We start from the raw sequence: 13,942 nt of genomic DNA, 5'->3' as shown, positions 1-13,942 counted from the left end.
GCAGGTGAAATATAGAGTGATATTGTGGTTTTAGCTGACGTGTGTCGCCTCACTGTTTTGAGTGATGCGCGTTCATGTCTATTTAGAGCGAGCAAGCGCGAGCCCAATGCTGACTTTCATCATTTTGATTTAACGGCCACAGGTGTCGCTGTTAACAAGCATTTCTGACTGAACAGTCCCTTTAAGTCAAATATATATGGTTTAAATGTTTTACTCATGTGGGATAAAAACTTTGAAAATCAATAAAATATATTTACAAAAAAAGAAACATTTATAGAATTAATGTAATAACTGATTTATCATTTCAGTCAGTCAGGTTTTGGACTGTTGGAAGACACTGTGAGAGGTATATTTTTCACAATGTTCTGACATTTTACAGATTAAATGATTAATCAATTAATTGTGAAAATGGAAATAATCCTTTAGTGGCAGGCAGCCCTTGATGCAGATACTGCCCCACATACCAAACAGACTGTCCCACCTGAGCAAGCCATGAGTGGGGGTGCAGCATGTAAACACCAACTTCAACATTAAAATGCAAATAAGCCTGAGAGGTATTCATATAAACATACCACAGCACCAGGACTACTACCCTCCCTCTCTCTCTCTCTCTCTCTCTCTCTCTCTCTCTCCCTCCCTCTCTCTCTCCCAGCAGCAGAAGGAGCACCCTATAGGCTAATCATCAGTTGGTCCTCTGAATCCAGCCTCAGCATCCTCCCCCTCCTCCCAGCAGAGGACAGACAGCCGACAGCCGGTGGTAGTGTGAGCGCTTGGTGAGGTGTTTTTAGTCTAACATGGTGGAAATGACGGATATCAGGTGCCTTCTCGTCCCGCTGGTGATGCTGGCTGGCTCGACCTTCCAGACCGACGTGAAGAGCGTCAAGGAGGCGGACAAAACGGGCAATTTCATGGAAGACGAGCAGTGGCTGTCCACCATTTCACAGTACAGCCGCAAGATCAAGCACTGGAACCGCTTCAGAGATGTAAGTGTTGACGGAGAGATGCGCGCTGATGCGGTCGGCTGCTGAGACAGTAGGAATAATGATCACACACTTTCTTATATAGACTGAATAATACACACTAACTTGGTGCTGTTGTTGGAACATAGCTCTAACACTGTAGAAACACACACACACACACTTTACAATTTTTTTTTTTCAAATATTCATAAATTATCACTTTAAGGTCTTTATTTGTGTGGCAAAAATATAAATCTATAGCATAAAGCCTATTGGAATAAGAAGATGGCAAGAGAACATATGAGGGATTGTGTTTACAGTGTTCACATTCACAGTACCTTATTTTGAATGAATATCATCTTCATGAACACATATTGCCCAAATGTCTTTAAAGGATTACTCAACATATATTGCATATTATGATTAGGATAGTTTGGGATAATGGTATAAATGGTTGTCCTATATAAAATCAAACACACAGACTGGATGTTTTTACTTTACTTCTCAAAAATTCAGGGTGTCTTAAAGTGATGTTTTTAATTGGGGAGCTTCCATGAGAGCTTTATACCAGAAATGCCAGGTCAAAATAAAGCTATACAGTTGCTATTACTCTTCCCACTTTTAGTATTATGGGCCCTTTGGTTAATTATAAGCAATTAATGTTTTAGTTCCACGTGCACAGCAGGAGCAGAATAGACCTATTCCATCATACTGCTGCCCTTAATGTGGGCTACCTCAGATGTGTTTCCAGACGTGTCCCAGGAGATTTTCACAAACAAGAGAATTAAGCAATTAGAGCAGAGAGGCGGGGATTGATTGATGTGCATATTCACCTAGTGAACAGACTGAACTGGGTTGCAAGGATTGATTAGAGCCTGCAGGCTGTATACGCACGGTGATATATTATTGCTGTGTCTGTTAATGTATGGACATAATTTTGCCTCCGAGCTCTGGGAAATGATTACTAATGATCCCAACAGGATTTGGACAACAGTGCAGTTGGATTATGTTCCATATAACTCCTGTTAATTGGGGTTTAATTGATCCATTGTGGCTGCGAGCACGTGATGGGTATCATTATTGGATTGGAAATGTGAGCAGTTGGGCTTCAGCTACATGAGAACAATGCCATATCTTCTCAGGAGGCGAAGTCTTTCTATATTAAGTAATGACCATGACAGAGAGGCTAAGGTGTCATTTTTTGATCCGCATTCATACGCCTCCTTAAGAGCGTCCCTGAAGAAAAGGTGAACGCGTGTGAAAATTGGCAGCCGCCCCTCCCGGGATGGGATTACTCTGACTGTGATTACTTGAGGAGAATGTCCTCGGGAACTGTGCTTAGGGAAGTAATGAAATTGTGGGCATGGAGAGATTAAGTCAGAATTATTGTGGGATTATAACTCTTAACTGGATGCTGCTCTATATTTACACAGCTTCGATAAAAAATGTTAGTAAGAGAGCAGCAACTTCACTCTGAATTCAGCACATCCTGATTGACTATGCAAAACAAAAACCTTCAACCAAGAGTGAATAAAATCACAAACACACGAGTGTGTGGAGCATCCCGAGATATAAACGCTTCTTCTTAACGTTGCTTATAAAGGACCTATTATGCTTTTGTGCTTTTTCCCTTTCCTTTAGTGTGTTATATAGTTTTTTGTGCATGTGAAAAGGTCTGCAAAGTTAAGGCTGGCCCTCACTAAAAGATTTTTCAAATCTTAACAGATTTCGTTCACGAACAAGGGTCACCACTAAAAAAATGAAAATCTCGCTAAATCTCTCGCAATCAAACGTGATTTTAGTGTAAACAAATATGGCGGACGACAGGCCGGAAGAATTTGACTTGGAAGAATTGAACTTTCGAGCCCAAAGTCCACGCCAAAGGGAGTTACTCTCCCCCACAGAAACACTGCTCCTTAACTGCCTGAAACGCCTCGCTTCAAGTACTGCCTTTTCTTCCGTAACGTGGTGATGTCACCAGGTAACACATTTGGACAATACCTGCCTAGCGGCTTGTTTTGCACACCCTTAAACAAAGCTAGTTAGAGCGGAGCTGGAGCGGAGTCCGAAGCCAGCTGACCAATCAAAGCAGACTAGGCTTTTTGGGAGGGGACAGGAGCTCAAACAGCGTTTCAGACAGAGAGTGAAAAGAGGTGCTGCGGCACAGCCCTTATGAGAAGATTAAAGTCTTTTTTTTAAACATTAAAGCATGTAAACATGTTCTAGTAGAAACCCAAAATACAAGTATGCACCTGAAAATAAGCATAATAGGTCCTCTTTAAGGGGTTGCCATGTAGAGTGAAGATGTCACTTCTTGCACTGCTTTCCCTTTTTCTTCCCTCAATTTAACATCAAAGCTGCAAACAGTTCCAGTTCCACACTGCGTTTCTTTCATGTTCATTATTCCCAGAGGTGATTGTCTTAATGCGTGCGTTTGCATAACAGTGCATACATGTGTGATCGCTTCTTACACTCTTGCAAGTGCCAAAGCGAGATTTGTGTCGGGCGCTGTTGCATCTGCGCGTGTTTGTGATTGCGTTAAAGGGCAGGAGCGGTGGTGGTGGTGTCTCTGATGGTGATGATGATGATGACAGGAGAAACATCAGAGAAGCAAATCACTGAAACTCCCCGGGGGGAATCGCCAACAGAAACCACTTTGATTTCAGCTTGCTGCCGTAGCAACAGCAGCCTCTGTGTTCTGGTGTTGAAATGGAGCATGCATCACCGAGGGTCTGATGACTCTATCCCCATCACCAGTTCTGCTTCAGGGTGGGAGGAATAAGTGGAAACATCCTTTATTAGGATTTCTTTGTATCATTCAAACTTCAACTGAATTGCATTTGTGCAACCGACTAGTTTTTCTTAATGAGAGCTGCTGAATATTGAATATAATGAACATTTAACTGGTGTTGCTTCATGCTGGTCTTTGAGCTAAAAAAAAATTTGAACTAGAAAATGAGCAGTTCAGTCTCTGGGAATGATACGGTTGATGTATAAAGGATGCCAACAATGACACAGTTATAGGTAGTCAGATTACACAAATTGATGTTGACTTGCACAGTCCTCTGAGAGCTGAACATTGAATATTAATCCGACACTGGAAAGCAATAATCAAAGCTGCGCAACATGAAAGACGAGCTCTTTCGTTCTCCCTTTTTGCATGCGCGCAAAGTAAACACACCCAGATGCACACAAACCCCTCACACTCACACATAAACACACAATACATAGGCTGCAGCAGGACACACTCTGTAAATATTTCATGTTTATTCTCTTATGAAATGTAAAAGCCGAATCTGGATAAGAGGCTCTTTCTCTTCCAATAAAAATAGCTCCCACACTTCAATTCAATCTATTTCACAGGAAGACAAGGCGATTAGATTTAACAGTTACAGTCAACAAATAATAGAATGGGATACCTTCAATCCTTTAATCTGACAGGTGCACTCAACATTTCATTTCACTAATGCACCAAATCCAGGAAAAAAAAAGAAAACAGGGGAACGGGGGAAGGCAGTAACTGAATGCAGAGTTGTTATTTCAACAGCAAAGGACTTGGTGTTATTTGCTCAATTCTTATGAGCCATTAGGCACTTTTAGTTGAAATTAAAATGGGTACAACATGGAATTGTTTATTAATATCTTTATTATTTTATACAACCAGAAAGTACTAATAATGAACCTTCTGGACAGCCCTATAATGCAGTGGTTCCCAACCAAGGGGGTGCACTAGGATTTGTCTGCTCTGAGGTTATCAAAATTAGATTTTTCACATTTATAACTAAAATCATAATAACACACTTACTGGATAATTTATACAAAAGTCTGTTTATAAAACTATATATTTTTGCTACTTACAAGGCCACATTCTGTTTAATCCCCGGTATTTCTGCACAGTTGCAGATACAGATCAGGCTACACTAATATTATTAGTATTGTACTATTTGTAGAAATAGATTACAGTGGTGGCTGTGTAGGTTTTTTGTGACTTGTGTTATCCAAACATTTCCAATAACTCCAGTGCGTTGTAAAGTCCAAAAGTCAAAATGTATTTAAAAAAAAAGATAGATGTGATCATTTCAGAAATTAAATTTTTTATCTAACGAAAATATTCTGCTTCAATCCATATTTGTTGGCGTTTAGCCTTTCAAAAACAACATCATCAATGTGGTCAAAAACCTATTTGCTCTCCCGGGAGGCACACACCTGTATCAACGGGGTGACCTAGCAGCAATCTAACATCATAGATTACATTTATTTAACCACAATAATAAGAGATCTATTTTGATTTTAACACTATTATAGTGAATTAATCAAGTTGTTACAAAAAAAATCATATTATGTAACATTATGGGACATACAGTTGTTAGAAACAAATTGCAGATATGATAATAAAAATCTTGTACTCACTTTCATTTTAAGCACCATTTTTAAGACCAGACACTGAATGAAAATTTGTTCGGCACACAGGAATTCTCAATTACAGGGACAATTAGATGTCAACTGGGATCATCTCACCAGTCGAGGCGCTGTCAATTTTCATATCACTGTGAAATTAAAGGCCTGTAGAGTAAAGCGTTTTATGCACAGCGGATCCAATTTGGTATATGTCTACTAAAAGCAAATCAACAGAAAATTCAATTTTTTGCTCAACTTCCCTTGTAAAAACGATACTGTCCATGAAACTGCCGAGCCATGAAATTGGCCTGGTATGTTTCATTCCTGTTGATTTAAGATAAACTCAGATATGTACTGTACCTAAAAATGGAAGATGATTAGGACTTAGCAATGCGAGCTCACCCGGAAGGAGGCTGTTTATTGTCACGCATGCCAGCGTGAACATGGAAGAAAGAGCTCAGTGTTTATGATGTGATTTTTGGTTAATATTTTTCTTGTTTTCTCTGCATCTTATCCAGCGCAGTCTGTGCCTGGTAAATCCTTATCTTAAAAACACATGCCTTTCCACTCGGGCAGCTCTGGACCACCCAGTGCCAACCCTGCCTGCACCTGTTATCCATCCATTTCACTTTTAAGGGATAGAAAAAAACAGTGCCAGGCACAAAAACGTGATGCTGGTGTATTAAACATGCAGAATGGGGGAAGCACTTGCGACTGGTTCTGGCAATCTGGCAAGAACATTTGACGAGAGGTTTACCTCTACTCCCCTGCCATGATTTTAGCCTTAAACTGGCTGCAGTCCAGGTCAATTTTAACACTTTGTGATTGCAGGGCACCTGTCAGTGCTCCTTTTTATCATTTCACTATAGCGTACAAAACATAATTGTAGATAATGGCATCCGTAACACTGGAGCCAAATACTCCATTAAAGACTATCCAGATGAATAGTAAATTATCATCACCAGCCCTGCGCTCAGACTGGCTTTCCTATCTTGCAGCCCCCTCGGATGTTAGAATAGACTGATGCATTAAAGCTATGAATGATGATAACAGCTTATCAGAAATCCATTAGTCTATCTCGTCATACTTTGTTCTGGCATGAGTCGTGCCTTATCATACTCCAGATTCTTTATTGGGGTTGCAAACCGTCCAGAGCTGTGTTGGCGATGCAGATGGTTCTCGAATCCCCTCCAACAGTTTTGGGAAAGTTGGTCCAGACTACTGGTGCGCTGTGGGGTGTCTTGGCCGGCTACCAGACGCCCATAGGTGGGCTGTAATTGAGTAGAGGAAGAAAAAAGGAACAGCTTTTCATATTGCCCCTGCTTGCACAGCTACAGCTGCTCCCCCACTGCAGTACAATAGCCACAGCTGAAGGGCACAGGTGCCGCAGAGAGACAGGGAGAGGATTTCCTAAGTAGTGAAGAAAGGTGATAAATATCAAATTTCTTTGCAGATGCAATTGTATGCGAAATTCAATAAATGCATCTGCACCCAGAACTCTCCACACAGGTGTTACTAATAGCTGCAGAAAAAGAGACACAGCAAAAGCATCCTTTTGTACAACATTCTTCCCTATAGATGCTAGAAATCCCTGCACTTCAGCATTTCACATGCATGACTTCTCGGAGTGACCTGCTCCTGTGTTGGCTACACCTGGGAGTCGCTATGCCTAATAGGTATGGAGGATGGAACATGCCAAAATAATAAATAAATAAATGACTTGATAAATAAATATAAAATAAATAAAAAATGAATGCAAAAAGAAATTAATACATAAAAAAAAAAAAATACATAAATAAATAAAAGGGAAAATTAAACAGAAGATTAAATAAATAATAATGATTAATAGAAAAGTTAAATAAAGAAACAAATTAAAACAGAAATATCAATTTATGTCACATTTTATCAATGAATTAATGGCTACATTTATTTTAATATTATTTTTGCTACATTTAATAACATATTTATTTAGTTATCGAGTCATTTATTTATTTATTTTTATTTTATTTTGGCAGGTTCCATCCTCTATAAATAGGTTGTTTGCTGCAGAGAACACCCGACATCCAGGAATCTGCCTGTAATGAGCTCTTTGTGGGATACTTCCAATGTCCTCCTGTAGTTAGAAAACCTGAATGTGCAGTAAATAGCTCAGCTATCAGCAGTAAAAAACCCAAAATAATTTGTGTCAGTGTGATATTAGTTTGTATAAATTCAGATACAAAACAGGGCAGTTTGAAACTCGAGTTGTAGGCTATGTGTTTCAAGATTAACTCTCATTTGAAAATGCACTTCACCTCTTAAATTATTATGACACTGTGTTGCTTTTGAAATTCTGTAAGGCAGGTTCAATAAATTACACCTTTTTTTCTTTTAAAAGTAACAATAACTCTAAGTGGTAGTGGCCGTCCCTACAGTAAATGCCACACAAGTGTTATTACCTTTGGGCTTGAGCCAGACTGAGTCACAGCCAGTGTTAGATGATCAGCTCCCGTAGGCACAGTACAGCTGATACAGGAGAATTTGATTAGAAAACGTTATTGAAAATAGCCCATAGTAGCACAAATCGGAGGGTTTTAGCACCTGAGAGCACCTGAGAGTGATGGGCTTGTTGGGAAAGTGTTGGCTGTAATCAAACTCAGAAAAACATACAGATATACGCACACACAGAAACCCACAGGGTTTGGAGGGGAGATGCTTGTTTTGAAAGGAGTTGGTCATGGTCAGAACTAACTCGAGACATAACATGACTTGAGGGCTTTAGTAAGAGCGATACTTACTTTTTTTACCCTTTCCAAAACCCAAAAATATAAGAGCAAAATAGTGTGTTTGTCTCATGGGTTTATAATACGAATTGGATATCGGAGCCCAACATAGTGCCTATTCATTCCACTGAGATTTGCTTGCTGGCGCATTCACCCAAAAGTTTTTTAGCTTCCGGGTTTACTTCCGGGTTATGCAGCCCAGTGAATATGTGCAGTAGTGCTTCTCCCGCTGGCCCCGCCGGCGAGTTCCCGCTCAGCCCAGAGACTTAAAGGGACTATTTGTAAATTTCAGAATTGCTTGTTAACAGCGACACCTGTGGCCGTTAAATCAATGAAAGTCAGCGTCGGGTTCGCGCTTGCTCGCTCTACATAGACATGAACGAGCATCGCTCAAAACAGTGAGGCGACACACGTCAGCTAAAACCAAAATATCACTCTATATTTCACCTGCTTGGCAGTAATGTTAGCTGACCAGATGAAGGTCTCTCCATGAATCACTGCTGATCCTAGTGTCGGCTTTTCCTGCCTCAGCCTCTGGGGCTGAAGCAGGAAGAGAAACGTTATCGCCTCCCGACTGCGCCCGCAGGGGAGACACCGGCACCCGGTCGGAGACGATAACGTTTCTCTCTGCGGAGCCCCGTCACTTCACAAGACACGGAAAACCTCTGTTGGTCTGGAGGAGTTGCAGCATTTATTTCTGCACAAACGTCCACTGTACATTAACTAGATATTCTCAGAGCTAAACTAACTCTTCCGCAGTGTGGAGTGAGCGCGCGTTCACGTCTAGAGGTGGAGCGAGACGGCGAGAATGCGCGCAGTGTGTGAGTGAAGGCAGGCAGGCAGAGGAGCAGACTCCGGCCACACGCGAGCGCGCATAGGCGACCGTGCATGGGATCCCGACACGGTACATTTATACGCTTTTACGCTACGAGTATTAAATACTTGACGAATCTCCCTTTAAGGTACATTTTGAACAGATAAATATTGTGTGATTAATTAGCAATTAATTGCATTAACTATGGACAATCATGCAATTAATCGCAATTAAATATTTTAATTGATTGACAGCCCAATTTATTATAAATCCATGGTTTGTCTGCTCCAACAACAACCCAAACCCAAACTAGTTAGTATGTCAGGCTAACTAGTTTACTACATACAGTAGTAACCTAACCCGGGGCTCCTCCCGAGGCCAAAGGCAGTTTATACTAGCCTACAATATTTTTTGGATGTTCAAAATAATTTGTATCTATATACAAATAATACAGTGAATGGGGTGCATTAGATATGAGTAATCTTGGTGATTGGACTTGTTAGGCACCAGAAATGACAGCCAGCTTGCCTTTTACACTTGATGAGCTAGTTTTCAGTCCTTTGTTGGTGTGTGTGTTCTGGTTGTAAGTGACTCTCTTATTCGATTACATTGTGTTCAACTCCCCTGTCTCAAATCATTGGCTGTTTCTTATCCTCCTTGTAGCCCCTACCAATGCAACATCATTGATTTTCCATTGTTGCACATGTGTGTTTTTCAGTCAAGCTCTGGGTTTTCAGTGAAGTGTGAAGGTTCTCGCTGTTTGTACCAGATTCTCCTGTGAGTTGCAGACTGTTTTCTTATTCTCCGCAGGGCCCTGAAAGGCACAAGGGCTGATTTTATTTATAGATAGTGAGTACAGGGATGGCATGAGTGCACAATGGACGAAGTAGGATTTTTATAACTGTAACTGTGTGTGTGCATGCTGTGCGTATTGCAAAACGACAAGGACGATGCAAGAAAGTTTAAGAACCGCATCAAAAGTTCTGACAAATTCAGAGAAACCAGTCGATTTTTTAGTCCTGTGCCTTTTAATATGTATCCGGTGAAATGGAAAAAGCAATTCATCGTTTACATAATTGAGTGCAATTTTCAGCTAGCTTTTGTATTTGACCTTTTATTAATCCGTTGCTGTCGCAGTATTTTTGACGTCACTCATCTCTACTTGAGAGTGAAGAGTGTGTGAAGAGCTTTCCTTGAATGAGGCAGGGAATTATTATATAATAAAGCACAATATCTATAGTATTGAAGTGTCACACACTTCAGTGCAGATGTAAATGAACACCTTTTGTCCAACACCTTCAGTGTGAAAGAGATTACTCATGTATGAATCAGTAAGGAGAAGTGTAATGCAGACAATATGTCTATTCATCTGTCAAAGTATATTTATGATAGGGATGGAAATCTATCTGTAAACTGAAGCTTAGGGGCAACGCTCAAGGTTGTAATTGCTTTTTTCCCCCGTGCAACCTGGTGCATCTATTGTATCATTCACACAATCCACATTTGGAAGTGCTTGGCTGACATTTCATTTTCTGATCAAACTTTTCTTCCTTAAGGTCCACAGTCCTTCTCGTGTTTTCTATTCATATCATAGTAATAATGAAGCCACACTTGTAGTCACTAGACCTAATCTCAATGACGTCAAATAGAGTGCCGGTTCACCTGGGAAATGCGGTTTACAATTGTAGTCCCCAGAGTGGAAATACACCAGAGGCTCTGCAGATACACACAAAAACAGAGGATACATCAATACAGAAATAAATCAGGATATCAAAATAATGGAAATACATATCAAAAATTCATCCACTAAACTCCATCTATAGCATAATGCTTGTATCAATATATATATATATATATATATTTAAACCCACAGGGTGTAGAGAGTCTAACTGCTCCTTAAGTCCATTGCTTCGAGCCAAGGTAATAATTGAAGGTGACTCAGCTGAGCATATCATCATTTATTAAGCGATCTTCTCTCATCTTGACTTTGGTAGCAGGACAGTAAGAGGACAATGTTCAGAGAAACTTAAGTAAAAAAAAAAATCAATGGGAAACAATAAAAGTTAGAAGAAAATGTCCTTCCATCCCCAGTGGAAATCACACATACATACATTGTTTTTGGTACTGTTCTAAAATCGCTAAGTCCTGGTCATGTATAACAAAGGAGTCGAGTACAATTCTGAAATGTAATATCTGTAAAGATCCTGGGCAGTTTTATTGGGACTGCTATCCAAAGCGGGAGTCTTGGACTTTCAAAGATCTAAGTTGCTAATAACCTTATTTTCTATATTTACTATTTAATTGAATCCTAGAAAAAAACCCATTGGTAACGCAATGAAATAAAGAAATGTTCAGAGTACTTCCCAGGGAAAGACTCAGTGCCAAACTAAAAAGGAAATGAACGCAGCTTCATAAATGTATGGCAGCCACTGATAAATCACTTACCCAATTATCTAAGTGACTTCATTCAAAGAGGAAGTGACACAATGGACTGGAAAGCCCTTCTACAATTCACTTCATGAATGATTTGCATGTAAACAATAGTGTGTAAGGAACAGTGTGTACATGTGCATGAATATGCACAACTGCCAGGTAGCTTGTGAATTTCACCAAGGCATCAATAAATAGGCTATATCTTTATCCAGAAGAATACATCATAATTTATTTGTTAATTATATTTAGTATTATTAATCTGATTCTGCAATGTAACTAGTAACTAAAGGTATCAAATAAATGTGGTGGAGTATAAAGTACAATATATCCCTCTGGATTAAAGTGGCGTAAAAGTATAAAGTAGCAGAAAATGAAAATACTCAAGTAAAGTACAAGTACCCCAAAATTGTACTTAAGTAAATGAACTTAGTTATTTTCCACCACTGAAAATTAGTTATATCAATGTAGGCACAATATAGTGCTACATATGTTTTTTCTTCTTTCCTTCTAGTCATCTCACAACAGATGCATCTTGCGACTCCTAGTGGGGAACCGTTATTCTACATCATGGCTTCGTCCCCACCCTTAATTTGTCCATAGATCCAGTTCCCAAAAGCACTAACCCCCGCTTCACCTTTTACTCATCCAGTCCTCCCAGCTCTCTTACATAAGCCTTGCTCTTGACTTCGTCCTGCAAGGGAGGCAGACCAGACTCTCAGCGTTTGATGCTCTGCTCTGCAATCTTGAAGCATCAGCTCAGAGCGCTGTGCGCACGCAGAAATACAGGAATCAGCAGGCTTGCTTCTCGTGCCCTGCGACCAAGTGTGCATGAAGATAAGAGGAGTACATATAAGATGAGAATATTGTTGAGGGGGTTTTGTTTCATCTCAGGCGCGTCTCATGTGATCTGTAAACCAAAGTGTGAACAGCAACAGAGTCTTTATGTGATTCTCTAGGTGGGAGGAAGTGATACGGTGCTGTAAGTAGCATCGCTGCTGAAGACAACCTGGGGGCAATATATTTTTTTATTTTTCAGATTTGTTTCATCAGATTTTGGGGTTACATTTTGTACTATAACAGTATCCAACAGAGTTTATTTCAGTAATGTGCTTCCACGAGATTTTCATTGATGTAAAATAGAACATCGGTGTATTTGTCGGATATGCTATTTCAAAACAAGAGATGTTTATTGCACTTTTTGAATGCTGAACCTAGTCTCTTTTTAACCTGAAATTAGGCTGTTTTGCTGCTTGTTGATCAGCCAATTGATGCTTTCCATCTCTGAGAGAAATCCTCATGTACATGGTCAGCCTCTGTGCATTCATCTCTCAGTGACTCTCGTCTTTGAAGGGGTTGGTGCATTTTGCTTAAGGACCTTTTGCTGTCGACACAGTTGACTGGGAAGAGGATGAAATAGAGGAGTTCAGCGGCAGAGGAGGTGGGCATGCAGCCCGGTCCTCGAAGTCTGGAGGGAGATTACAGTAAGGAGGACCTGCAGTGTGAGAGGCTCATTTTGAAAAGCAGGTGACTGTCTGATCAAACCCTCGCTAGCCTGCACTTGCCTCCGTTATATGAGTTAAGGAAATGCGTTGTTCCAAAAAAAAACACGTATGTTTACATTCATGACTCTGGAGAGCAACGGTGGAAGTGGTGTGATGTAGTTATAGAGCTTTGACATGTTTTTTCTGTACCCACTCAACATGGCTTTGATGAAACTTGAACCCAAAAAAACAATATATTAGCATCTATTTAACTTATAAGGTTGGAAAAGGCTTACAGACTGGGACCTCCCTTGATTCTTGTTTTTACTTTACAGAAACTCTGAGGCTTTTTTACCGCACTCATAAAAAGGTTTTGGCCACAGAGACACTGTCATACACGAAAAACGGAGATTGGAGTCTGTGTGGGCTGAAATTCACAACCCGTTGTGCTTTTTTTGATAGAAAGGGCGGTGTGCACATTGTAGCTCTGCTGTTGGGTTTGTTGAATCCACAGAAGGCCGATATTAACGCTAATTGTGAGAAAAGGTCAAGTATTAAACCTTCATCCGGCAGACGGATCTCTACATGAGAGTGTTATTACTGTGTCCTCTGTTAGTGATGAAACAGAGATGCACTCCGCCGTCACCACGAACAAACCCCTCAGGGTGTCCACAGTGAACACAGAGTACATCTGACAGCTGACATTTACCTAGAAACACCTGTCAGTCACACAAGAGACCTGTCAGATAGACCCCACACATTCTTTTCAGTGAGTTTCCTGTTTGTTCTTCTTTTTCAGTCCACCCAACAAGCACGATATCTGTCACTTTTTTTTTGAAGAGATCTTTTTTTGTGCTGTTCCACTTGAGCTGAGCCCAATTTTACAGTGGACAGGCTCATCGGGTCGTGATCCTCATCCTACAGATACGAGGGATTGTGATGTGTCAGTCAGTATTGTGGAGCTCGGCAGCAGGGTGAATAGTCTGCCATGTTTGATGCGGTGGGTAAGCTTCCCCCGCTCCGCTTAACAAGAGGAGATCTTTCTGATGTTATCAGGTAGATCACAGAGCTCCTGGATACATCCGAGTGTTTTCA

General features: G+C 40.4%; 1 protein-coding gene across 2 annotated transcripts in view; it reads left to right on the top strand.

The window, feature by feature from the left end:
- The first annotated feature begins 667 nt into the window (after positions 1-667).
- The window catches only part of spock2 (SPARC (osteonectin), cwcv and kazal like domains proteoglycan 2), a 33,414-nt gene continuing 20,139 nt past the window's right edge, over positions 668-13,942 (top strand). For both annotated transcript variants that reach the window (XM_037781964.1, XM_037781963.1), the window contains exon 1: positions 668-983. In XM_037781964.1, the coding sequence (XP_037637892.1) occupies positions 795-983 (189 nt within the window). In that variant the 5' untranslated portion in view covers positions 668-794. The remainder of the gene's footprint in view (positions 984-13,942) is intronic.

Source organism: Sebastes umbrosus, chromosome 10, assembly GCF_015220745.1.
Source record: "Sebastes umbrosus isolate fSebUmb1 chromosome 10, fSebUmb1.pri, whole genome shotgun sequence".
In the NCBI taxonomy this organism is placed as follows: Eukaryota; Metazoa; Chordata; class Actinopteri; order Perciformes; family Sebastidae; genus Sebastes; species Sebastes umbrosus.
The sequence above is the reverse complement of the archived record's forward strand: the minus strand, read 5'-3'. Positions and strand labels throughout refer to the sequence as shown.